The 27170-nt window shown below is 52.1% G+C and overlaps 5 protein-coding genes across 5 annotated transcripts in view; 3 read left to right on the top strand and 2 right to left on the bottom strand.

Moving 5' to 3' along the window:
* Positions 1-5481: 5481 nt before the first annotated feature.
* Positions 5482-6716, top strand: VDAG_05131 (uncharacterized protein; the record flags this gene model as incomplete). Its single annotated transcript, XM_009654867.1, has 4 exons — positions 5482-5633; positions 5674-5719; positions 5814-5879; positions 6579-6716. The coding sequence occupies 4 exons, from the start codon at positions 5482-5484 to the stop codon at positions 6714-6716; spliced, it is 402 nt and encodes a 133-aa protein (XP_009653162.1).
* Positions 6717-8447: 1731 nt separating this feature from the next.
* Positions 8448-10242, bottom strand: VDAG_05130 (uncharacterized protein; the record flags this gene model as incomplete). The annotated part of the gene is made up of 4 exons (XM_009654866.1): positions 8448-8937; positions 9178-9369; positions 9439-9927; positions 9965-10242. 4 exons carry the CDS (start codon positions 10240-10242, stop codon positions 8448-8450), a joined length of 1449 nt encoding a protein of 482 aa, XP_009653161.1.
* A 1909-nt stretch (positions 10243-12151) lies between these two features.
* VDAG_05129 (uncharacterized protein) lies at positions 12152-13180 on the top strand (the record flags this gene model as incomplete). Its single annotated transcript, XM_009654865.1, has 2 exons — positions 12152-12458; positions 12519-13180. 2 exons carry the CDS (start codon positions 12152-12154, stop codon positions 13178-13180), a joined length of 969 nt encoding a protein of 322 aa, XP_009653160.1.
* A 7035-nt stretch (positions 13181-20215) lies between these two features.
* VDAG_05128 (uncharacterized protein) lies at positions 20216-23311 on the bottom strand (the record flags this gene model as incomplete). Its single annotated transcript, XM_009654864.1, has 1 exon — positions 20216-23311. The coding sequence occupies one exon, from the start codon at positions 23309-23311 to the stop codon at positions 20216-20218; it is 3096 nt and encodes a 1031-aa protein (XP_009653159.1).
* Positions 23312-27086: 3775 nt separating this feature from the next.
* VDAG_05127 (uncharacterized protein) overlaps positions 27087-27170 on the top strand; it is a gene marked incomplete at both ends in the record, with an annotated part of 1493 nt that continues 1409 nt past the window's right edge. Inside the window, one exon of the mRNA XM_009654863.1 lies at positions 27087-27144. Within this exon, the coding sequence (XP_009653158.1) occupies positions 27087-27144 (58 nt within the window). The remainder of the gene's footprint in view (positions 27145-27170) is intronic.

Genomic DNA, 27170 nt, shown 5'->3' with positions numbered 1-27170 from the left:
ATCAACTACCAACAAGATGACTGGGTCACATTACTACCCATCGCACAGTTCGCATACAACAGCTCACCAAGCGAGTCAACAAAGGAATCACCCTTCTATGCCAACTACGGGTACAACCCAACAGCCTACGCGGAACGCCGCGAAGCACCGGACACGCCAAAAGCGACCAACATTGCGGTCAACATCCGCAAGATCCAGGAACAAATCAAGCTCGACCTCGAGCTCGTACGCACCAGAATGACCACGTACGCCAACAAGACAAGGATGAAGGGACCATCCTTACAGGAGGGAGATAGCGTCTACCTCATCCGCCGAAACATCAAAACCAAACGACCAAACGACAAATTGGATTTCAAGAAACTAGGACCATTTAAAATTCTCAAGAAACTCTCGGATACCAACTACCACCTCTCATTACCAGAGAACATGAAGATTCACCCCGTTTTTCACATTGCACTACTAGAGCCAGCACCACATAACGCACCACTCGAAACAAACGTGGAAGTCGAAAATACCAACGAGTATGAAGTCGAAAGAATCCTCGATCACAGAAAGATAAGCAAACAAGAAGAATACTTGATCAAATGGAAGAACTATGGGCATGAAGAAAACACATGGGAACCAGTCAAGAACCTGAACTGCCCGCAGTTGCTCCAAGAATATCATCGCCTGGCACAGGACCAAGGTCGGAAAATTCCTCCCCGAAGCCCAACGAGGACCAGTCCACGACGCCGCTAGCACCCCACTCCTGAAGGTCCTGAACCACGTTGGCCTCCTGAGCCTCGAGGCTTAGGTTGTCCCCGCCCAGAGGAAGGACGCCGTCCTCCTCATCCAACTGACGAATCCCACGAGCAAACAACTCTTCCCCACGAGCCTTCGCCGCCTTCCGCATCTTGCGAAGACGGGACAAACGACCCAAGGCCGTCGCCAACTTCGTTTGGAGCACCTCCAACTCCATTTCAGCATCCTCAATCTCAGCCTCTCGCTTCTTCTGCTCTGCAAGAGCCTTTTCCACTAGACGATCATTAGAAAACAGGACCATGACCCCACCAGGGACCAACTTACGCGCAGAAACCACGCTCACACCATCACAAGAGCGACCGCGACGGATGCACTCCCCACAGCGAGAAGAACCAGGGGCGGTCTTACAGACGAGATGTCGCTTGAAGCACCCCGTACAAGGCATCTTGATTTCGCCCTCGGAGTCAATCAAAGCAGCGAGCGCCTTTCTTTGGTCGGTTTTGGCAGACGAACGTTTTATGACACGACCTGACATTTTGTCATGGTTAGTAAGGATGACAAGAGAAGAACCACCGCAGGCGGCTGGGACTTACTACTTATGGCCGCTGGGACATCGGCCTGGAGGAGGAGCATCATGTAACAACCAAGGAAGCAGGGCGGCCGCGAATCGACGACCCCGCGATCAGGGAGCGCGATAAGATAAGAATCGGGCCCACCTGGCAAATCACGTGATGGCTCACTCAGACATAAAGGGTGAGTCGTCGGGCTCACCAAGGACGCCGCAGTGAGCCAGGGAATGGCTCACGGGATAACACACCGTGATCCTAACATCATGGATCACCAACAACTAACCAGTGAGCCATCCAACATGAGCTCACCACCTAACACAACAAGGACAGGATGGCAGGTATATAAGGACGGACATTCTGGACTTGTAGATACATTCTTTCTCACGACAGTGATCAATCTAAGTCTTACCTTGTATTCATTGTAACGAGTGCGCAACGCCTTACGACACCACATCGTCTCAGAGTCACAACCTAAGCTTCTGCAAACAGCAACCCCAACCCTCTGACAGTGTTCCCCCTTCGGAAGCTGCCAGGTCGTAACAATAAAATAGGCTATTTAGGATATTTATATTAATATAAATATATTCGAAGAAGCTATTAAAGGAGTATTTAGGGACGTAGATAAAGAATAATAAAATAAAAGAAAAATCCTTTAGCTTAAATAAATAGGGCTAGCTATTAAATATATTATAGAGTTTCGACTCTTAGCTAATCGATTTAATTAAATAGAGTCTACTTTTATAGCCTATTTCTATAAAGGATTTAAAGATATCGTTAAAGACGACCTTATTTAGGAGGATAGACCCGAAACCCTTATTAAGTATATCGTTATAGCTATTAAGATCGATAATTATTAATATAAATATAGAATAGAAAAAGGATAGAAGCTTATTATAGGATTATAGAACTTTTATATTCCTTATTATTAATCTAATTAAGGATATAAATACTAATATAATAAACCCTATATTAATATAGCTTAAGGATAGATTATTTATATAAGACCTATAGAGCTTAATAATATTAAATATAGTAAATTAAAGGATTTTAAGGATATAAAATATTATAATTATAGTAAAAATAAATATATAGCTCGAGAATATTAATAACCTAAGAAGCCCTAGAAACCTATAAATAAATAATAGCTTAATTATACTTAATACTAGGATTATATTAAAACTAGCTAGACCTTCTATTACTAGGACGATTATTTAACCTATAAAGATAATAAGGAATAGAATAGATAATTCCCTAGAATATTTATAGGATAAAGAACCCTAGCTATAATAATTATTATTAAGAAGGAAAAACGAATTTAGAAATAAGCTTAATAAGTAACGCTAGAGATTTAGGAAATCGATATAAACGAAGAAAGGGCTTATAAATAAGCTTACTTAGAATTATAGGCTATAATCTATATTAGACTTATAAGTAACGAGGAATAGAACGAATATATATAAATAAGCTAAGAGGAGGAACCCCTATTAGGATAGCTTTAACTCTATATCCTAATATAGATTTACGCTATTAATAACCCTAATAAGGATTATAATCCTTTTATATTATAGGATAAACTTATCTATTATAGGACTAAGCTATAGAAAGCTAGCGCCTAAAAATAAGAAAGTATAAAAGAAAATATACGATTTATAATAAGAGATTATCTAGTACTCTACTATACTTACGAATAATATTATTAATTATTTTAGCTTAAATATATCTATAATAATTACGAATATTATTTTAAAGAGAAAGCTATATATTAATTTCTCTTATATAATTACTAAATTAAGCTATAAATAATAATAGAATTTAAATAGGAAAGTTATAAATAGATCCTATATATAGATAACGTACTCCACAAGCGAGTGGAACACACAAGCGAGTGAAACACTCCGTCGCGATTCCCCAACCACCTATCTTTCATCACCTTTCTACCCACAATTAAACATGGAGACTCCTTGCAAAGAAGCTCAATTGATTCTTGCTACCGAAGCTATCAAAAAAGATCCCAAGCTAAGCATTCGGAGCGCTGCGAAGATCTACAGCGTGAGCCATGTGACGCTAGGCCGACGACTGAAGGGAACTATCTCTCGACGCGACAGCCCTCCGAATTCGAGGACATTGACTTCCTTAGAGGAGCAGACAATTATTGAGAGTATTCTGGACCTGGATTCGCGATCATTTCCTCCCCGGCTTCGTGACGTGGAAGATATGGCCAATAGGCTGCTCGCCGACCGAGGCGCGCCACACGTCGGAGTCAACTGGGCTTCAAACTTCGTCAAGCGACAACCACAGCTAAAGACGCGTTTCTTTCGCAGATACGACTATAAGAGGGCCCAATGTGAAGATCCAGACGCGATAAACGCGTGGTTTCGCCTTGTACGGAATGTGGTTGCGAAGTACGGCATTGCGGCCGCAGATATTTACAACTTCGATGAGACCGGCTTTATGATGGGCGTTATCTCAACAGGAATGGTCGTCACAAGCTCGGAAAGGCGCTCAAATACGAAGCTCATACAACCTGGAAATCGACAATGGGTCACAGTGATCCAGGGGGTTAATTCCCAAGGCTGGTGCGTCCCGCCGTTTATCGTGGTCGCAGGCAAATATCACCTCTCGAGCTGGTACGAAGAAACATCCCTACCAAAGGATTGGGTTATCGCCACGACTGAAAACGGATGGACTACCAATAGAACAGGACTGGAATGGATTCGGCACTTCGATAAGTACACCAGGCCTCGCACAACAGGCACACATCGACTCCTCATTCTAGATGGACATGAAAGTCACCACTCGATCGAATTCGACGCCTACTGCAAGGAAAACAACATTATCGCGCTCTGTATGCCGCCTCATTCATCTCATTTACTCCAGCCTCTCGATATTGGCTGCTTTGGCCCGCTTAAGCAGGCGTACGGTCGGCAAATCGAGAAGAAGATGCGGGCGGGTATAAGCCATATCACCAAGGAAGACTTCTTCCCTGCGTTTCTTACAGCATCCCAAGAGGTAATGACGGAGAAGAACATCCAAGGGGCCTTTAGGGGAGCTGGACTCGTTCCTCATAACCCGGAAGCAGTCCTTTCGAAGCTGGATGTGAAGTTACATACCCCAACGCCTCCAGGGAGCAGTGGAGGGATACCCGAACCTTGGGTCTCGAGGACGCCCAACAATCCGATTGAGACGACTTCGCAGTCTGAGTACATCAAAAATCGGATTGCCCGTCATCAAGATAGCTCACCAACGTCTATTCTCGGCGCCGTTGACCACTTAGCAAAGGGAACGCGGAGTATCATGCATAAACTCACCCTCGTACAGTCCGAGGTCCAGCTCATACGAGGGGAGCTAGAGACCCTAAGCAAGCGTCGCAGAGCGAAGAAAAAGCGTCTCAGGCAAGGGGGAAGCATGTCTATAGCCGAAGCAGAGGACATTCAAGCCCAGAATGAGGTAGACGTCCAGATGAAGCAGGAAACGCAGCTGAGTAGGGGTCGTAAGCAGGGTATAGAATTGGCCCCTCGACGCTGTGGAACATGCGGCAAGGCAGGACATAACTCAAGGACCTGTCAGATCATTGTAGCTATATCAGATGATGATAACACCGATTGATTTAGTTAATTCAAGTCGTCGTGGTTGAGATATCTGGGGTTTTATTTGTGCGGTCGTGGTTGAGTGTTTCACTCGCTTGTGTGTTCCACTCGCTTGTGGAGTACGTTAGTTGATTTTGAGAGCAGTTCTGTTGACCTAGTTTGATTTCATGTCATTTTCCAACAATGCGGCTCCGCAGCATGAGAAGAGTGTGTCAGGGCCAGGTGAGATCAACTCAAGAGGTAATGCCACTGTTTTGCAAGAATCCTAAGTTGAAGAAAGGAGAGAGAATCGAGCAGGTGGCGCGTGGGCGCCAGCGCGTGTTATGTTACCCCACGCGTCGGCTCTTGACCTACGCACCCCGCACCGGACGGTCCCGTCACAGAGTGCTTAGATTAATTCCTGTATGCTTCGCTACCGAGTCCACACCGCCGCCTGATTGATAGCATCATTTTCCCAACAAATCCAATGGCTCCGCAACATAAGCGGCGTTGCGAACTCTTCTGAGAATCGCAAGTACGTAGACCTTGTCCTCGGGAGGAGTTCCGTACTATGTATTACGGGCTCCTTGGTTTCCAAAAGGCATATGTCGAACGAGCAGTCGAACACTGTAAGGGGTCAGCGCGCCCATGACATCATCGACTTTGGCAGCGCCCGAGACGATTTCGATGAGGGCCGCTACGAGACACCCCCTGAGCCAGAGCCCTGGACCGAAGTTGCCGTCGGGAGCGATGATGAGTGGCACAAGGTGCTAGAAGATGCTGACTTCGGCCCCTAGCCCCTCCGCCTACCAAGAGATCTCTATTGAGCAGAGCAGTGCAGAGGTTGAGGCTCCGGCGTCGAGCATCTCGGCAAGGTTATTCTGGAATCCCACTACACTCCTTAGACACATGAAGCTAACCAGGACTTGTCCGATAGAGTGATGAGTCTGTCGAGACTGGCAACCGTCGTTTGAATATTGAGATGCCCGGTACTGCTTTTAAGGTGACTGCGCCTCTTCCAAATGGCACCACTTTCAGCGCTGGAGAGATGGAGACGCAATCTATCGGCCTCAGCGCCTCCACCAGATCATCCAGCCTTAGGAAGCGGCATATTCACGTGGAGAAAATAGAAGTACATTTCGTGGTAACCAGACCAATCTAGCCCCAGATAACTGCGTGATCGGTGCCATAGCGGGAGTGGAATTCATGCCATCAAAAAAATACAAGCAGCCATATTCAGCCCTTTGGTCCTTTGGAGGGGTCCCAACACCGTTCACAGAGTTCGGGCCTAATGTTTGTTTGGCTGTAACACCATACAGGTCGGAGACCACGAAGATCCAGACAGCTTGAAGCTTGGGTCACTCCAAAGTGAGCTGACTGCAGACTGGTATTGCAGCCGTCACATAATGTTCTCAACACCACCACATGACCCCCACCATTATCATCACATCGCTATCATGTCACATCACATTGTGGCGGCCGCCATCTTGGGCGCATTTCGTGACTATTCTACTACCTGATTCGTTAGCGCTTGACGTTGGAATCATCATCTCCAGGGAGCTGATGATTACCGGCATCGCTACCTGGGCAGGATTTTGTTGGCCAGCCCCTGTGTGGTAAGGGGAGAATCTGGCTGCGAGCTCAGAGGCGTTGACAATTGGTAATGACCACGAGAAGAGACATGGGCGCTGTCGCCGGGTAGCTCTATGGAGCTAGCGTCCTTGTCCTTCGCGTCGTCAGCGACGGACGACCCTACGGCCGCGTCCTGTACAAGAACAGCATTAAGAATCTTCTCGATCGCCATGTCGAAACTCGAACCTGCCGAGCTGGCTTCGCTTAAGGGCTTGGATTGGCCCCGGGCCATGAGCCCATACTGGTCGAAGCCATAACTGAGGGCACTTCTTCGTTGTAAAGTTCGCTGAACGGAAGATGGACGTTGCCGAGGTCCTTCTCCTGGATGTGCGGACCGTCGCCTTGCCACCTCAGAGATTCTCCAGTTCGACCAGGTCCAGCGGATCAGGCCTCCTGAATTTTTCGTCCATTTGTGCTTTTTGTAGCAACACCCGGTTTCCCTGAATCACCAGTTTGGTCCATCTATACCTGATTATACTTGTCGAGCAGCTAACTACGCATCTGTTCGCATAGCCGGAACTTCTCCGCGTCTGTGTCGCAGAGGCCCACATCTCTGCGAAACGCCCCAATGAGCTCGGCCTGATCAGTGGTCAACAGGAGAAGGAGAGGTTCAGCTTCGGTTTCCTTGCCAGAGTTGGTAAGTCTGGACGAATTAGTGGAGGGGAGGCGGCGGATTCCATCTTGGACTTAAGGACCAAATTTAGCCTCAGTACATTCGAGACAACACCGCCTTCCTTATTAGAGTTAGCCCAAAATATCTCTAGGCACGTTCAGATACCTCTCTACAACCCTCGAACTGCAACTACGTCAGCGATATCTACGCATTTCAACAGCCACAAAAACCACCAAAATCAACGATATCGAACTCCTTTTGAGTCTCACAGTGGAGTCAAGTACTGCTGAGCTCGGCGATACGGGTACAAGCTGTCCCGATGCCTTCACCAGTACCTCCGGCAGTTGTTGAATTCGAGCCCCTCTTCCGAAGAGGGGCTCATCTAGAATGCCGTTCCCGAGCTCACACCGCCGCCCTGATCTATACCATGCTTTTTCCATCAAAGCTAATGACCCCGCAACACGAGCAGCGTCGTGAATTCTTCTGAGCAGCGCAAGTACGTAGACCTTGTTCTCGGGAAGGATTTCGGCACTTTGGATGCTGGGTTACCAGATTTCCGCGAGACATGTCTCAGATGTGTGGTTGATTTCCTGCTATTGCGTCCGAGACACCATTGTGAGCCCCGTGGAGGATATGTTCGGTAAGGTCGGTGTCGGTACGGTGTTTGTACTCCGGCGAGGCACGTGCCCAGTGGTGGCATGGACCTTTTGTGGATGGGAAAGGATGCTAGCGTAGTCAAGGAAGAGGTAAGAGGCGCGAAAACCGAAGATGAACCTCGACGTTGTGGAACATCCGGCAAGGCAGGACAGAACTCAAGAACCTGTCAAATCTGATGATTACTCCGATTGATTTAGTTAATTCAAAGTTGTTTTGGTTGAGATATCTGTGGGTTTATTTGTGCGGTCGTGGTTGAGTGTTACGTTCGCTCTCGTCTTCCACTCGCTTGTAGCGTACGTTATCTCAAGTTGCCCAGCATTAATCTTCGGCTCGAGGCCTTAGCCATCCTATTAACCCTTGCTGGATTCTGTATCAAATTCATCGGTTTCCATGCTGTGACCGTTCGTTTTCCCACTGCTTTCCGTTTTCGTCAGCCTCAGGTGGACAGTTGGCGTTAGGTCCTCTCAGTGAAGCCAGGTCTCGTACCAACGTGGTCGTTGACCAGGCATATCTGCAGATCGTGCTTCTGATCCTCTATATTCCAGCTCTGGCGGCTCTGGCGGCTCTGGCACACCGGAGGCTTCCAGCTATTTGTATGCTCCATGGCGCGGGTGGCTTCGGTGGCAGCATGTTGGGATTGTTGGTTTTGGACAGTCAGGGTAGCCGTGTTTAGGGGGGCATATTGCTAGCAGCGGCGTTGACTGGTGTCGCACCGTTTGGATTCATCTTGCCTACCCTTGCACTGCGTAGTAGTAACGCCCGAACTATCTTCGACTGGTCATGTCGTGATCCAGAGTAGAGTGGCGTTCTGCCACCGCCGGCCTTTGTCTCAATGTCAACACCAACTTCGAGGATCATTTCCGCAAGTTCTACGTTTCCTTGGGTACAACACAGATCAAGAAGATACTGCCCAGTAGACGCCGCACTTCGCCCAGTGCCGAACTTACGGACGTGGGTGACCGCCAAAGCAGTCAGGCCGAACTTGAGAGCATAATACGACGGCCCTGGGGGAACATCCTCGTCCTCCGCTGCATGCACTTCATCATCATCATGCGTATCGACCCAATTTCTCCATGCACCCCAGCAGGGGTCGTCCTCATTCATGAAACTGAGGACGCACTCTAAGGTGCCTGGGACGTGGTCCAACGGCACGCCCGACCTGAGATGTACATGCCAAGATGCTGTGGTGTAGTCCCGAAGGATGGCTTGAAATGGTGACCCGTCTGTGCTGTCCTGCCATGCCTGGTGAGACTGCAGATACCATAGGCACGACCGGGCCAGTATCGTATTTTGAACGCATTCATTAGATGCTCGCAGAGTCTCGTTTTGCCAGATGTTCCCCGTGGGCAGCTGTCTGACGAGGAATTCCCGAACTGTGAAGTGGGCCAAATGCACAAACCGGGCTCCCGCAGCCGGGCGAGGGCCGCGGACTTCGACAAGCGGGCCGCAGAGCTCAACGATCTCGCTGCTGATGTAGTCGTCGTCGATGACATCGGGGAGCTCGTCCGTCGGAAGACCCTCGTACTCTTCGTCAATCAGCACAGCCTCAGTGATTTCGCCCAAGGTCAACGGCCGTAGGGCAAAGGCGGCCCTCCGCAGCAAAGCCACGGCACGGTCCGCTCAGTTGCTTCTTGTGATCTTGGTCCAATTTCGCTCGTACAAATTGTTGAGCCCAGCTGGCGTGCTGTCGAGTCCACGCTGAAGCTGCACAAGGGTCTTCCAAGACTTCAGAGACTGTTCTTGGAGTAGGAGCCAGAGGAATTGGCCGTCGCTTCGATCGGTCATGGTTTTGGAGAGACTCGCCCGAATGTCTTCGGGCTTCTTGGCCAGCTTCTTATCGACAATGGACCGCGAGAACGTGGAGGCGTCGTCATGAACGTATCGAGGTGATATTTGGTATTCGGCAAGGCTGTAAGAATCGTTGGCTCGCAGGGTCTGTCGAATTTCGGGCTCGTCGCGGCAATTGACGACGACGCGGGTGGCAGGCGTGTTGGCGTTCTTGTCGTCTTCGAGGAACCTCGTGATGAAGCTGCTGCTGTCGGCTGGTGCCGTGCATTCGTTGAGGCCATCAACGACCAGAACACAGCCCGGCCTGGCTTGCAGAACATCGCCGAGGAACTGGACGACGGTGGCACGGGGCGACCTGATCCTGCGTTGTCTCCCATTTCAGCCGGATCAGGTCGTACACGTCCGGCTGTGCGGCGGGCTGAGAGAGCCATGATCGAACGACGGCGTAGGGATCGTTGCGACTTTCGTGGTCGGACGACAAGAAGAAGTAAGCGACGAACTTGACGGAGGTAGCCGAGAGGTGTTCGACGATGCGCGAACATAGGAAAGTCTTGCCAAATCCAGGTCGTCCGTGAATCCGCAATATTTCGGGCATGTCGGTAGGTAGCTCCGGGGCACTCCAGGGGATGTACATAACCGAGAGAAGTTGGCCTGCCAGCTCATCCTGCCAATTCATGTACTAGAAGGAGAGCTTCTATATTGTAGCTACTGTACGAGGCGTCTCGGAGTCTCGCCTAACCGTCTCAAACTCCTCGCTGAGTAGGTCGATGAATTTCTGATCGCTTTCGCCTAGCAGCTTGAGATACTGGTCAGCGGTGATACACTTCTCCTGTATGAGCGCGGCCGCCTGAACGAGCGCGAGTGTCAGCTCCTCTAGTCGCGTCGTAAGCTGTCAAGGGGTCTTGTGCAGCGAGTGAAGGGATCAACTGTCAGTCTCTTGGGGGTCTCTAGGAAGATAGAATAATCGATACCATTCTCTAATCTTGGTCCGTTGACCTTCTTTGTAACTATCCCCTCACAGCGCTCGGTCCTCTCTTTTTGATTCCTACGACCAGACAACTGGCGACACCCTGGCGGTCTCGTACCTCCCTCGGGTCCTGACGTAAGCGTAGGTAATGCGGTACCGGTGGAGTTCACATGTTCGAGCTTCGTAAGTCTTTATCCGTCCCTCCGGGAAGCCGTCTTGAGCTCGTAGCCGTGAGATTGGTATTTGTGCACGGCAGCATCTGCTGTCTCCCGTACACACTCTGGAACCTGCCACTGATATGCTGTCTTCTCCAGCGCCAGCTTGTAATACATATGAAAAGCAGCATGCTTTGCTAGAAAGCACTGAACATGGCTTGCGTAGAATGAAAACAGACTGCGCAAGACGGTCTGAAGGAGCGGCGACGATGGAGAGAAGGTTGAGGTGCTGGGCGGTGGTTCGCTGACGCTATACAACATCCAACAGCTCCCTCGGAGCCTTCTTTTCGAGGCTTGTGGCAGACCCTGTGCTCGTTTGCTCACAGAGTTGGGCGTTCTCTTCACGATCATGATTGGGGTGTTATTTTTCAGAGGAAGGTGGTAAATAGAGGTGTTGAATGGGCTTCACGGCTCGCGTGAACTCAATCCTTGGCTCTGGTTGTGCCTGACAGCTCTGGTTAGTGGATTCGGTGTTGCGGTTGACTGTGCATCTTCCCCTCTCTCGTTCGACTCCCCTGAGCACCGGAAAGCCGTATTTGGCTGCTCCTCAAGTGAGGTAGGTCCACATGATCGGAAGGAAACGGCTATCTATTCAACAGCAGGCTTATTCAAAGAGGTAGGTAATCAATATCGGAGTTTATTTTTGTTAAGACCCGATAGCTTCCGAACAGGGAAACCGTCAAAGAGTTGGGGTTGCTGTTAGCAGAAGCTTAGGTTGTGACTCTGAGACGTTGTGGTTTCGCAAGGCGTTACGCACTCGTTCAATAATTACAAGGTAAGACTCACGTTGATCACCGTCCTGAGAAGGACTGCATATACATCTACCAGAGTATTCATCCTTTTACATCCTGTCCCTGTTGGCTGGGTAGTGAGTCCATGTTGGATGGCTTGCGGATTTCATCGTGACCTTGTTGCTGCGGGTCACAGTTAGGTTGGTCGACAAGACCACCTTGAGTATCATGATCCAGTCACGGTCACGTGAGTGATTCGGCCGTTGCGGTCGCCTGGGTATCCCGGCCTGGTGTGATGATGACACCTGCTGGTTGTTACACCAAGCCAAAAGGCTCTGGTGTCTTAACTTACAGGTGTATATAACGGAGGCCTGATTTGGTATGGCACCGTCAACGGCGGATGAACGGCTGCCGACGATAAAGGTCTTGAAACACTTTACTCCGGCTTACAAAGCTAGCAGCCAGCGAGTGGCAACTGGTCCAGGTGGTCAAAGAGACGCCCCAGTCAAAAGATGCAGCCGCGTGTCATCCGTAGCTCCTTCCTACAATGCCTCAAGAGACCTCACCTTGGAACCGATCATTGAATCGTCAGTCGTCCCATAGGCAAATCGCGGTGCAACGCAGCGCTTACAGTGCCTAGCGACACGGCAATCGTCTCTTTCTCCTGTCACCATGCGTCATCGACGCATTGGACCACTGGCCGGCGCTGGCCTGGGCCTCGGGCTGGTCGCGATCGCCTCAGGGCAAACACAATGTTTCTTTCCCAACGGCACCGACGCCCTCCGAACCAATCCAAACGGCGACTTCTTCCCCTGCGAGTACCCCGGCTTAGGCATGTGCTGCGCTTCGCTAGACGACAGATGTCTTGGTGCGCTTTGCTGGTCCAGCACGACGAATGGTCTGTACCGCGGCGGCTGTACTGATACGGCATGGGAGTCTGAGGAGTGCCTGCACCTTTGCACAGGCGGCGAATATCTCGGTATGTTAGGATTTTTTCAATCTGGCTATCGGCCGCCCTGGCTTACCTAGTTGTGAGCAGAGGGCGACGAGACGAAAACCCCCATGGACAGTCGCAACGTGCCAGTGACGCAATGCACCGATGGCCGTTACTGCTGCGGTAATCGGACAGATGTGAGAAGCTGCTGCAACGGTGGCGGAGGCTTCTATGTCAATGGCACGACCATTAGGGTCGCCGAAGGGAACAGCAGTCGTGTTAGCCCACCAGTCTCTACCGCGACGTCTCAAGGAGCGGCACCGGGGACGAGCACGGGAGCAGTCGCCGACGAGCAGCAGATGGGACCAGCAAAAGACGCCGCTTTAGGGAGTAGTGTTGTTGTTGGCGCCGCGGTGGGCGGCTGGCTCGGTACGCTGCTCCTGGTATCTCTCGCGTTGTTGGGCGCCTTCTTTTGGCGGCGGAAGAAGGAGAGATTGCCAACTGCTCAGGTAGACTCGGAAGTTGCGAGTATAAATGCTTCGAGCAGAAAGGCTCCCGACATGCACGAAGCTCCAAGTCCGACCGACAATATCCCAGAAGAAATGCCCACGAGTAATGGGGTGGTCGAGATTTCGGGTGTCTCGCGGGCTGAGGTGCCTGGCGACCATTGCTACGAACTCGACTCGAAATCTATAAACTGGGAAAAGCGGGCATGGGCTTTCAGTACGAACGGCAGCTCGGAAGTCATTGGCGATGGAAGTAGATGATGTAGACGTGGGCTACCTTCACTACTTTTGCAGAACACAACCTTACAACGCGGTTTTCTCAATAAGCGGCGATGGAGACTTGTTCTGAAGATGCTCATGTGAATCTCGCCCTTAAAGCTATGAAATGAGACCATTGCTCTACTACCTGCCGTGCAGCTTCAATTTACGGTGTCCCTCACTCGCCGCCAAAGGGAACCCCTTTTCGAATCGAGAGCCCGCCTAATTCACCTCGCCTAATTCAGCGAATTTGTCTAAGCTCAAAGAGCAGACGATTATTGAATACGCAGTTGACCTAGGTTCACGATGATATTATCTTCCGTTTGGTGAGGTTGGAGAAACGGCGAAATTACTACTTGCGGAACGTGGCGCGCGACGCGTGGGAATGAACGGGCCGTCCAGTGACAGCAATCGAAGTCTCATTGTAGCGGCGGTATTCGATTGACCTCCTACTGTTTGTCGAGTGTTCATCGTTCATCTGCATGTGTTTGAGTAAATGACCAGATGATTGTGCAGGTCGTTTACTGGCACCATCATGGTACGAGAAGCCTGCCTCACTCTCCTGTGTGAGGGGGGGGGGCTAACCGCGCGCAGCCGTACCTGGCGCTTTATGACTGTAATGTGAGCCAATGGTCATGCACCAAGGGGTCTAGACGCGCAGGTGACAACGGCACAGCGTAAGGCTGAAAGGAAACCCAAGATCATTGGTTTAGGGGTTTGGGCTTATCGTACAAAAAAAATGATACTTCTTTATGCCAGAAGCGGCAGCAAGGCAGCCACTCCAGTAGTCAGCCATCGGGCTAGCCTCTTCCTGGAACTGTATTGACATGAGACATGTGTTGCCGATCAGGCAAGGTTCTGTTCTGTGACCCAGGAGTACTTTCATCCCAAATGTGGAGTCCTCATTTGATGCATTTGTTCTGTCGTTATCGCCCCGGTAAGACTCCTTACCGATGCTGGATCTGACCAATTACCTTCGTTTGGACTTCTGGAAGTCTCCTTTTGTACCTTAACAACAATCAATCCACTTTGTTCAATTCCGTGGTGACAGTTATGAGCCCGGGCGACGATACAGCTCCTTGACCTTCGATATCTACAGCAGGGCGCCTACGGCCAATACGCCTGCTGCGAAGCTGTCTACAGCTGAATCGCCGCTGCACTTCAACAGTCAATTGACGCGACGTTTCGCCATTGACGACCACTGGCCAAGGGCCGTTACCGACATCCTCCAGGAGAGCGATCATCTCTCCACGACACATCGAAGCAGGAGAAATCAGCTCCTCAAGACCAATTGAACCTCCGAGACGTGTGGCCTAGGGCTTGAGTACACGCGGGGTCAATTGATGATATTCAACATACACGCGATCAGTCGCGACCATCGAACGACCTCCCCGACGGTCTCCGACAACGCCCAGGGATCCTCAAGATGGACTCTGGTAAGCACAGAGTGACACTTACAAGGAGGGAGGAATGGAGGACATGGCTCAACTCCGTCAGAGCCGTGGCGACCTCCTACGAGGCCTGGGATCTAGTCGACCCAGACAAAGAGGCTGACAGACGGCCCAAGAGGGCCAAGAAGCCAACAGCACCGTCATTCGAAGATGAGACGCGAGATCTCAGCACACTGCTGACGTTGTACAAGATCCATTTGGACATCTACAACAGGGAGTCAGCGGGCCTCCAGGAGGTCCAGAAATACATCCTCAACACAGTCGACAGGAGCCTTTCGGCCGTCTTCATGAACGAGGAAAGCAGCCAGGAGTGGCTCAAGGCGTTGAAGGACCACTTCGCCCCTTCCGACATGGGACAGAAACAATACATTCGCCAGCGCTGGGAGGAGCATATGGCGATGATCAAGAAGATGGACCATGAGAAGTGGGTTGACGACTTCATCCTACTCTGTATCGAAGTTGAGAAGCACGGGATTCCTCAGCTTAAAGAAGCCGCAGATCAAAATGTTCAATTCCTTCGGGCAATTCTTTCCGTGTCTCCAGGGTGGGCCGAAGCAGAGTGCGCCCACCAAGTTCGCCGGGAGCTGGATGATCGTGATGGAGGGAAGGTACTGGCGTTGAGGTACAAGAGCTACCTTAGAGACTACCAACCGCATCGCCTCACCACCAAGCCATCTCAGACGTCCTTCTACAGCGACTCGGTGACCTTCATGGGCAAGGACCGGAATGGTCAAAGTGATCGGACGAGTGCCCAGGATTCCCATCGTGACTCTCCTCAACAGCCAAACAGCTCGCCTTCTCGCAGACCATTCTGCGACTGTGTACAGCAGAAGAGGGCACCCAAGGCGTGTCAGCCCATCTGTCTGTGCCCAAATATCGCAGAACACCGGAGGAAGAAGAGCTATCAATCCGATCAGAGCCTGCTGGACTACATTGACGAAGCGAAGAAAAGGATGAAGCCAAGCACATTGCAATTCTGGAACGAGAAAATCAAGGAGGACAAAAAGAAGCGGCAGGAGGCAAGAGGCACCAGTGGAGTCGCCGTCTCTGCTTTTAACAACTTCCTCGGTGACGATGATGAACAGAGCTGCGATGACGAGTACACCAACTTCATGAGCAACTTCTCCGTCGCTGATTCGGACGAGTTTCAACGGACAAACCGAGGAGGGGATCTCCGTCACGAGTTCCTGATCGACTCGGGTACACCCAACCATATAACCAACAACAAAGACCTCCTCACCAACTTTCGCGAGGCCACCGACACTGTAAGATACAGCACAGGAGGAGGCAAATCAAGCCCCGTCGAAGGGCATGGCACGATGGCCATCGACACCCTCGACAGCAAGCAGAACGTCATCAGCATCACCTGCCATGATGTCTCGTACATCAAAGACTACCCGACGACGCTTATTTCAGCCAGGCAGCTCCAACGCCAAGGACTCGGACTGGACTCCCTCAGGAACATGCTGTTCAACCCAGCCACTGGCTCAGAGATCCCACTTCAGGAGAAGGGTGGCCAGTATGCGGTGAACACCCTACATAGCACCACTTCCTTCTATCACTCCAAGAAGCAGAGAGCCGCGATGGTCAGCGACTCGAGGCTCTGGCACGAACGGCTGGCTCATGCCCACCCAGAGGCCATACAGCAGCTGCCATACAGCTGTACTGGAGTTGGGGTGAAAGGGCCAACAACATTCGAATGCGAGTCTTGCGGGGTAGCGAAATCCAAGAAGATTGTATCTCGGAGACAGCCAACGTACACGACGACGAATCCATTTGAGCGCGTCAACCTGGACTTCTTCAGCCCTGGGAAGTCGTACAACGGCATGGAGTCGTGCCTTGTAATAACGGACGCATATTCGGGGAAGATTGTTGTCAGGATTCTGCCTGCCAGAGCAGATGGCTTCCAGGCGTTTATCAACTTTGAGATGTTTCTCTGGAGACAGTACCATCTGGTCATCAAGGTCCTGAGAGTTGACTGGGACTCAGCACTACGCAGCAATCTGGTTACTTGGTCAGAAGAGCGCGGCATTCTCTTGGAGAGATCAGCCGCAAGGACACCAGAACAGAACGGTGCCGCAGAACGCAATGGAGGCACGATATTCACCATCGCAAGAACCCTTACCTCGGCTGCTGGGTTCCCGGAGGATTTGTGGCCAGAGGTGGTACAAACCGCTGCATATCTCCACAATCTCACGCCGAAGGGACGCCTACAGTGGGCGACACCAGAAGGAAGGCTGAACGACTGGCTCAACTCCAAGGGCCTTGCCGCTCGAACTACGGCTCCAGGCCTGGCTTACCTGCGAAGATACGGATGCAGGGCGTATCCTCTCACGGCAGACGCCCAAGAGGGACGTAACCGAAAGCAGAAGCTGGCTCCGAGAGCCCACATCGGCTATCTCTGTGGATACGACAGCAGCAACATATACAGAATCTGGGTTCCAGAGATGAAAGCAGTATTGAGGACAAGAGACGTGGGTTTCGATGAGTCCACAGTTTTCAAGGACGCCCAATCCCCAAAGCCAATTCTACAGGACGAATTCCAGGCTTTGGACGTGCCCGTTGCGGACGCCCAGAATCCTTTCAACTCGTCACTGGACATTGACGAGTTCGATGTTGCCACCATCGACCTGTTCGAGAAAGCCCGGACATTCCAACTTGGAGGAAAGATCAACGCGGAGATACTGCGACCCCGGGAAGGTCACACAGCCAGCAGAGATGATGTCCTGCCGTCACCACGTCCAACTCCAGAGACGGAGACTGGACAAGGCCAGCCAGCTGTCTCTGAGGGGGTGGAAGATGCCGTAATAGACACCATTCAAGGGGCTGAAGATGCTGTGGAAGACACGATCCCCGTGCCAGACACCATTCAAGTGACTGAAGAGGCTATTGAAGACACTATCGAAGTAGCTCGGAGCCCTGAATCAACACCTCAACACACACCAGCTGATCAAAGTTCAGCTGAAGACGAGACAGAGACTGTGGAGGCCCGACCATCAGTGGCACCAGCCCCACAGCCGTCGCCATCAACACAAATCCAAGGCACTCGAAGGAGCGCTAGAGACAGAAAGCCGTCACAGTTCAAAGACGGCACCCCCACCGACCAGGCTCTAGGAGCCCGCCGCAGCAAGAAAATGCCTCCATCATCACATTTGACCGTGGAATACTCATTCTTTCACACTCAGACTCCATCGAACAAGAAACCGCTTCTCCGAACAGATATGCCCGCGGAGCCAAGATCCTGGAAGGAGATGCTTCATTCTGATCACAAAAAGCAGTGGCTAGAAGCAAGCGTCCAGGAGGTCAACACCATTGAAAATATGGACACAATCGAGCAAGTCCCCTTCGAATCGGTCGACCAGGAAATACACAAGGTTCTCGGGTTGACCTGGGTCTGGAAATACAAGGTTGACTCCACCGGCTACGTGACCAAGTTCAAGGCCAGGCTCTGCGTACGAGGAGACCAACAGCCCAAGAATGAGATGGAAACATACGCGTCGACACTGGCAGCCAAGACGTTCAGAACGTTGATGGCCATCTGTGCAGAGTTTGACCTAGACACGCACCAGTTGGATGCCGTCAACGCCTTTCCAAATGCACACCTCGACGAGACAGTCTACGTCTGGGCCCCTCAGGGCTGGGATCTCATGCAGGAGATGCAACAGAAGAAGGGCGCTCCACAGAGGCGCACGATTTTCAAGCTGAAGAGAGCTTTGTACGGTTTGCGCCGATCACCGCTTCTCTGGCACAAGCTGCTGTCCGAGGCTATGCGGAAGATCGGCCTCGTGGCTCTCGAGGAAGATAACTGTGTCTTCATGGGCAGAGGCATGATCATGTTCTTCTACGTTGACGACATCATCCTCATGAACCGCAAAGAGGATCGCCAAGCGGCCGAAGAGCTGAAGAGCCAGCTCAAGTCTCTGTTCGAGATGCGAGAACTTGGCGAGGTCAGATGGTTCTTAGGCATCAGAGTGGTCAGAGATCGTAGCCAGCGCAAGCTCTGGCTGTCTCTGGAGAACTACATCACTGAAAAGATGAAGGACCTCAACCTCCAGCCATCCACCAGAGGTCATTTGACGCCTCTATCAACAGACCCAGCACCTGCTCCAAAGGATTACGAAGCCTCTGCTGAATCCATTCAACTATACCAACGCAAAATTGGTTCCATCAATTACGCAGCAACCACAACACGACCTGATGTGGCCAAAGCTGCCTCAAGACTTGCGGAGTCTCTGCTCAGGCCGACAGAACTCCATCACCTTGCAGCAGACCACTGTCTCCGCTACCTCTATCGCACAAGGACTCTCTCGCTGTCCTACGGAGGATCAGGAGACCATTCTACATCGCTGTATTGTGCGAGCGACGCATCATTCGGCGATGATCCCATCACCAGATTTAGTTCACAAGGATACACCACCATGCTCTTTGGAGGTCCAATTGACTGGAAAGCTACAAAGCAGCGATCCGTGGTCACTTCTAGCACCGAAGCTGAGCTGGTGGCCCTCAGTGTCGCAGCGAGGAACTACCTTGCCACTCTTCGTCTGATCAAGGAGCTTCAGCTACGTTTTCATGGCAAGGTTCCGATCCAGATGTTCTGTGATAACCGCCAAACGCTGCTGTTACTCACTAGTGAGAGGCCTCAAGCCACTACGAAGCTCAAGCATGTTGACATCCATCGTCTTTGGATCCGACAAACAGTCAGACAGGGGAAGATATCCGTGGACTGGATGAGCACTGACAAGATAGTGAGCGATGGGCTTACAAAGATTCTCCCGACTCAGAAGCATCAGAACTTCGTGAAGCTTCTGCAGATGGAGTGCGTACCAGCGGTCCACCAGTGAACAGCTTGCTCAATTTCGCCCACCTCTCCTAACACTTACACACATCCTTATTTGCTTCACAAGCACGATTTCCTTCATCTGCCCTGAGAACGCCAACTGTTCCAAAGGCACCAAATTCTCTACCAAAAGCCGCCAACAGGCATCTGCCTGATCTTTCGTGGTTCAGATGGTCAGAGAGAGGCTCGCCTACCCATCTGAGGGGGTGTGTTGCCGATCAGGCAAGGTTCTGTTCTGTGACCCAGGAGTACTTTCATCCCAAATGTGGAGTCCTCATTTGATGCATTTGTTCTGTCGTTATCGCCCCGGTAAGACTCCTTACCGATGCTGGATCTGACCAATTACCTTCGTTTGGACTTCTGGAAGTCTCCTTTTGTACCTTAACAACAATCAATCCACTTTGTTCAATTCCGTGGTGACACCACTGCCCTTCACCCATCGCAAGACTCCTGTAATCACTTGTAAGCCAAAGCCTGTAACTATTCTCCCAAGAAGAGGCCGACGTAATGTTGTGATTATTCCAACCTGATTGCGTGGCCAAAGACCTCACAGCCCCGAAGTCTCAGAGTCCCTAGAACGGGTTTCCAATACATCGCTAGCTTCAATTCAATGCCTCCTGACTGCATCTATCCCTACAGTACTTCAGTACTCTGCTGCCCGACGAGCATCTGGTATCATGACCCCGATACCCCAAAACGCCAGTGCATTCCCAAAACAGTCCACCCTCTACTCGTACATTTTGTCCAACATCACCCCTCGAGTTCGTCCTCCTCAATCATGCGCCCCAAAATCAGGCTCTGAATCACAAGCTCGTCGCTCAGCGTCCGGATCCTCTTGGGTGGCGGCACAGAGTCCCCTCCCGCGCTGACCCTCTTCCTCTTCCTCGTCTCCTGCGTCGGCGGCGCCGTCATGAACAGGGCCTCGTCGGTGCCCGTGTGCTCGTCAACGTAGACCCAGTCAAACGGCGCCTCGAGAAGCTCCTTCTCGCGCATCATGCGTTTCGCCTCGTCCATCTTGTACGCCCGCGCGAGCGAGGCGCCGAGCACGTGCGCCAGGAAGACGTACGGCATCTTCTTGTCCTCCTGGCGCGACTTCTTCATGATCAGCAGGATGCGGCTGCCCTGCAGAAGCTGGGGACGGCGTTGGATGACGTCGACGAGCCGGGCCTCGGTCGCGGGGTACGGCGCCAGGTAACGAGAGCGAATGGCATCCCGCAGGAAGGACGACTGGCCGGCACAGAGGAGGTACGGGTCCCATGCGACGACCTTTTGCTTCTCCACGCACGTCGTCACCCAGCGATCGGAGATGCAGGGCAGCCCGAGGGCGAGGGCCTGCATGTACTTGACCTTGCGTGAGTGTCCGTCTGCAATGAGCGCCGTGAAGCCCAAAGTCTGGGCCGAGGTCGCCAGCGTCAATGAAGCCTCTTCTTCTTCGTCCGTCACAGGACTGACTGCCGCACTTCGCAGGGCATGGGCGTCAAAGAGCTCGTCGAAGCCGCTCGAGAGCAGTCGGCCGCCGTATTCGAGTATCTTCTTCTCGATATCGTTGCTCTGCGACAGGCGCTCCTCGTACTGCTCCGTGTTTTCGCCCGGCCGCTTCGATTGGAACGAGATGGCGAACGCCATGCCGCTGAATAGCTTCTGGTCTCTCTCGGGCGCTCGTGATTCGTTAATCAAGGTCGACAGCCGATCAGCTCGACTCTTCGTCTTGGGAGGATGAGCCATACTATTCTCAAACCCTATGGCAGACGGGGACCTAGTGAGTTCATCCGTCGAGGCCGAGTCATGCCGTGTAGATCTTCGCGTCTGTTTCTTGCTGCGTTTCTTGCCGCGCTCCGAGACGACTGGTGCAGTATTGAGCGGCGGCAGACTCGGCATGTGATGACGACTTCTTGGCTTCATAGGGGACGTGTGCGCGACCTGATCGGACTGCTGCGTCGCTGGCGTGGTCTTAGACGACAGGCTCGGGGTAACAGACAGGGTGCTGAGGGTTGAAGTTGACTCCGGCGCCGATTCGACAGAAGACTCCGGCGCCACCGGCGTAGCCGGGTTTTGGTCAACTGTGTTGTGCGAACGCAGTTTCGAAGGTCCGCGAGGCAGACGCGGCGTCAGCAGAGGCGGCGAAGATGGAAGGTCAAATGCTGGCTCTGTGCTCCGTACTTGGGGGCTAGAATCCAAAACGACAGACGGGTCTGACTGAATGTTGGGCTCATCGGCCTTGCTCTTAGTTCCACGCACAGACTTGCGAAGCATGCCAGACTGTGCTGTTGTAGTCTTGACTTCCCGCCCCGCTCTCGGCTCAGAAGGGGAAGGCTTGGCCTTGGAGTCTGTTACCGCTGCCTTGGCTGTCGGACGGCTCTTACGGGACGACCTTCGCGAAGGCATCGGCAAAGACGGACGTGATTCGTCGGGTGTTGCCAGAGGTGAATCTTCGCCCATAGCGGCGGGCGAGGGGTCCTCGGAAACCTCCTCGAGCACCAAGTCTTTTTCAGGACTTGCGATATTGACTTGCGTCGTAGGTCGGTTGACGGGGCTCGTCTCGGGGATGCGGTCTCTCTGCTTGGAGCTCGTCTCCGACGTGTCGACGCTCAAGGGTTCCCCCGCTCTGTTGTGAGTCGTCTCCTCTGTACTGTCAGGTATAGCCTCGACACTAGAACCCATGGCGGTCGGAGGGGCGTGCTTCTCCACGGGCGGCTCGTTTGTCATTGTTGGCTTTTTGGCCGTGTCTGGCACGTTGAGAGGGTCCTGAGAATCGGCGACGGTGGATATGTCTTCCTCGTTTTCGCTCCCCAACGCAACCTCACATTCATTGTCTGGTTTGATGGCAGCCTGTGCCCTTCTCTGGGACCTCTGCGGTCGCGGAGTGATATCGGGGTCGTCATTGGGAATGGTCCGTCGAAGGCTGATCCCTGAGAGCTGCTCGGCAGCTGCTCTCTTCTTCATGGCGGCCCTCTTGCTCCGTTGCATGGCTTCCAGGGCATCGTCTGAATCTTCCTGCGAGTCCACTGGGGGTAGGGCATCTCCACTGAGCCGCCTCTCTTGTGACTTTTTCATCGTTTCGTAGTGTGCCATGGGTTCGACCCGGCGTCGCAGCGTGCCCGAGGGCAGCTCGATGGGGGTCTCAGCGACAGCCTCATCGTCAACCCAACGATGAGGCGCTGGCGTCTCGGCGGGAAAGTGATCAGCTGCCGAACTGGGAGCTTGGGGGCTCGATGTGTGGATGACCGTGGGCGAAGTAATGTTGAATTGACGCTTGAGTGGCGATGTCTCAATCGGGTTCGGCGAGATGGACAGATGCTGGGGCAAGTTTGGCGAAGGTCTCGAGGACGTCGGGCTGTCTCCACCCTTGAAAGCCGACGACATGCCCTGCGTCTGCCCGAAGAGCTGGGACGGTGCGAGCGGCTGGACGCCGAGATTGCCAAGACCGACAAACGGGTTCGCGGGCGGCGCCGGTGTTTCTGGTGCCCAAGGCATCGTCTTGTACGGCGTCTGCCCTTCGGGTCGCCTCATGGAGGATTGATTCTGGGAGCTCGAGGCGCGCCTTCGCCAGGCGCCTCGCGTGTTGAGGGGGCCGGTGCCGTAGGGGATCGGAGATGATTCTTGGGTCGGCTGCATGTCGTGGTCGAAGAGATGGCCCAGGTTGCCAAAGTTGACGGCGCCCGTCTCGTCATCGTCGAGGGTTTTTTCCTCCTCAATCTGCGGCTCAAGTGGAGCGTCTTCAATTGCTGCATCGTCCCGCCGCGAAGCTGTCGATTGGGGGCTGGTGTTAATTTGCGAATGGCTCTCGTACTTTCGGTAATCGCGGTCATCGTTCTCCTGCGTGGGAGACGACTGCGACGTGTCCATCTTGGATTTCCTCGGATGACCTTTCGGGGTCGTGTCAGATGAAGCCTCGCCGGGGTCGGCTCGAGGTGTGGGTGTTTTGGTGGTTATTGTCGGAGCATCGTTCGTGGCCGGTTGAGGATTGTCATTCCGAGCATGGCCGCCGTCTTGACACGCAGAAGAAGGCTTGTTCAGTGTAGGCGTTGCAATCAGCAATGGTGGGGGCTGCTGGGGCGTCGTCGCCGCGGTAGTGTGCAGCTCTGAGGCTTCCGACGTTGGTTCGGGCGTAGGATCTTGGGACGCTTGTCGGGCCTGGTGGTTCGGCGTCAGTCAGTGCACGTCAACAAAGAAAGGCCACAGTGAATCTGCGCACTCGTTCTCCCGCCGTCAATGCCTCGTCTTTGAGAAACGGCAGACCTAGACCCTCAGGCTCTGCGTTCTCCAGTGCACTGATGAAGGCGGCAGGCTGTGGTGACGCGATCGAGTCGTCGCGATTGACGAGTCGCGATTCCTGGTTCTTGCACGGCACTGGTGAGCTGCCAGGCTGCAGGGGTCGATGCCAAAAGCGGGTTAGCGTTCTGTGGGCAAGCTGGGGCTCCCTGTCGCGTTCGTGTCACATCGGGCTGGGGTTAGGTCTCGGCGTACCTGGCCGACGCCAAAGCGTTGGATGTAGAGGGTCATTATGTGCTGGCTATCCTGTGATTCGTCATCTCCATTGAGGGCGGCGCGCTCTGCTCCCTCAAGCGACTGGTATCGAGGCATCGGGCGTGCGCATTGTTGGGAGGGCGATGGATGGTGATACGCGTGCATGGTGGTGGAAAAAGGAAAACCAGGTGAGTGGGGTAACTTGTGCTGAGTCTGGAGCGCGTGCACAGCGCGACATCACGTGATGGCGTGCCATTCACCATCTGCCCACGAAGGAGTCTTTCAGGAACTTGGCGACGATTACATTTGTAAGACTGATGTCTGGCTACTATGGGTGGAGGGACCCAAAAACATCTTCACTATTGGATGCTACATCTTTGGTTTGGCACTCGGGTTGAGATGTGAAACGGCAGCAAGGATGAAAATACAAGAACGCTGTTTTCGGTCCAGACTTCAGAAAATCACTCGGACGGTTCGCAGGGTGTCAAGTTTCGAGAAGATACATTCGCAGTCTACTACCCAGCCTTGGCTGGTGAAGGCTTTTCTACAAGGTCATGCCTAACAGGTCTAGGCCCTGGGATGAGATGGCAATACAGCCAGAATGGCAATGGGTCCCTCAGAAGCTGATCTAGTGCCTAGCCTTATTTAAGACCCTCCCGTACAGGTGCCCACCTACCTCCGTTGACGGTCCGCCATACCACGAAGACTGGATAGCCGAATGGGGCCAGCTGCTTCATCCATTCCAGTCGGCCAAGTTTTTGCATCTCATCGAAATTCTCATCGAGGAGTCGCCGACCCTCAATACCAAGCGGGTTAGGCTTTAGAGCCTAGTTTCTTGGATTCTTGGATGGCCAGCCATCCACCAGGTCTATCCTCATTCGTTCTTCATCTGGCATGGGAATGACTCCACGGTCTCTTCCGCAGTCGAATGATTTCAGCAGTTGTTTGACCTGGCTAGCCTGCGACGGGCTCTCGGCGCAGATGCTGACGCCTTCTCGTGTGCGTAGTTCCCTGACGTCCCTTGGATAAGGTAGGTAGGTTGCCTCCGAGGCGTGTAGACGCAAGAAGGGCTGGCACTGTCTGCCACTGGCATGTCCTATGCTCCAGCTGTCAGCCGCAATCAGACCCCAGCTCCATCGTACGCCGCTGCAGAAATACGACAATGTATCCGGGATGCAGCTTACAGGGATGAGTCTCAAGTTCATCCCCCCCAATCCGGAGAAACCTCGGGGGGGGTAATGGTATGCACAATTCAAGGTGCACGGACCCTATACAGTATATACAGTATATTTTGAAAAGTTAATATTCTAAGAAATAATAGATTTTAAATAGATTTTAATTATATATAGGGCATATACTTAGCATATGCTTAGTATATACTTAGCATATGCCCTAGGGAGCTAGATTCCTAAGGTAAGTTAGGCATATACTAAGCATATGCTTAGTATATACTTAGTATATACCCTAGAGAGCTAGATTCCTAAAGTAAGTTAGGTATATACTTAGTATATACTTAGTATATACCTTAGAGAGCTAGCTTCCTAAAGTAACTTAGGTATATACCTAACCTACTTACCTTAAAGACTTAATTCTAAAAATATATATATCTTAAGGATCTAGCTCTCTAAGATATATCCTAAGTATATATTAAGTATTTACGTTACTTACCTTAGGAATCTAGCTCTCTAGGGCATATACTAAGCATATACTAAGCATATACTTAGCATATGCCTAACTTACCTTAGGAATCTAGCTCTCTAGGGCATATACTAAGCATATACTAAGCATATACTAAGCATATACCTTATATATAATTTAAATCTATTTAAAATCTATTATTTCTTTAATATATACTTTTTAACTCTAAAGCATAAGCATAGTATATAATTATATTTATACTATAGAGTTATGAAATTGCTCTAAAATTATACTAACTACCCCCCCCCCCCGAGGTTTCTCCGAATTGGGGGGGGGTGAACTTGAGTCTCACCCCTGTCAGCTGTAAACTCCAATGTATCAGCCTTATCTGACCCGCCCATACCATCTCTGATCAGCTGCTGTTAGACTTGAACATAGGCTCATGTTGCTGGCATGTCCGATCCTCGCATGCCAAATCGGAGGCTGGCGTGTGGAAGACAATGGATGCTGCAGACAACCCAGCAAGGCGTCCTCTGGCCGAAACACATCGGTTATCTGGGACCTACAGATTAGATGAACCATGACAAACTTGCCTCATGCTTGCCAGGCCGTAGGGTCGTGGGAAAGGGGAGTTTGCACTGGCACGTGCCAACGGGTACTTTCTGACGTGGGCGGCGCCTTGTTGGCTGCGGACGCTGAGTGGGGGTTGAGTGGGACTCGAGGGTGATGTAATGATAGACTGCCGTTCGTGGGAATCACATGCAAATGCTGTTCATTTCATCCATCAAGAAGACATTGTTGATGAACAGTCTGGACTGGAAGACTGTTGATTTATTCATCTCATCTGCATCTCTTAAGTCATGAGATAATTCAGCAGGTAGATTTGGTACTCGAGGCAAAAGAACCAATCGGACAGAGCGGTGCCGAGGCACTTGCTGCGGTGGCCATGACGCCCAGTTTTCGCAACGAGGCCACGACGAGACGGGCAAGTGGCCACACGACTGGGCATTTTTGCGTCGGCGCGTTTTCTCATTGGCTCCCAACTCAAGGCCGTCGCTGCCTGCTGCGCACTCGGGGTCTTGCCAAGTCCGTGGTCCAAGTGAAACAGGCCAACTCGTCACCATTTTAATTGAAGCCATTCCCACATCCCTTTTTTTTTCCCCGTCATCGAATTCGACTCAACGCCTTCTGCTCGCCCATGGCTGCATCGACGACACATCAGAACCATCAGAGTTGGATCGCCAAACGCCCATCATGACCTCATCGTCCTCGCCTGCGGCCAAGCTTAGCGCTTACCTGTCGCAATTGAACCCCGTACCTACCTTTCCCGACTACACAGGACCCTACAAAGTTGGCACCGTTGACGTCGAGATCCCCGTCACCGAACTCGAATCACCGAGCCCCGCACCGAAAAGCGCTGCCGATATCTACACCGTCTCCTGCCGCATCTACTACCCCGCGGCCCCCGACTCGACAGGCAAGCCCATCAGCTGGCTGCCCTCACCCCAGCGCCACCATGTCTCTGCCTACACCCAGTTTGTCGGCATCAAGCCCCTGCTGGCCGACTTTGTCTCGTATGCCAACCCCTCTCTGTACACTC

The sequence above is a fragment of the Verticillium dahliae genome, genomic scaffold (assembly GCF_000150675.1).
Source record: "Verticillium dahliae VdLs.17 supercont1.9 genomic scaffold, whole genome shotgun sequence".
NCBI classification, from domain to species: Eukaryota; Fungi; Ascomycota; class Sordariomycetes; order Glomerellales; family Plectosphaerellaceae; genus Verticillium; species Verticillium dahliae.
Note: the sequence above shows the minus strand (reverse complement) of the source record. Positions and strands in the feature narration are given on the sequence as shown.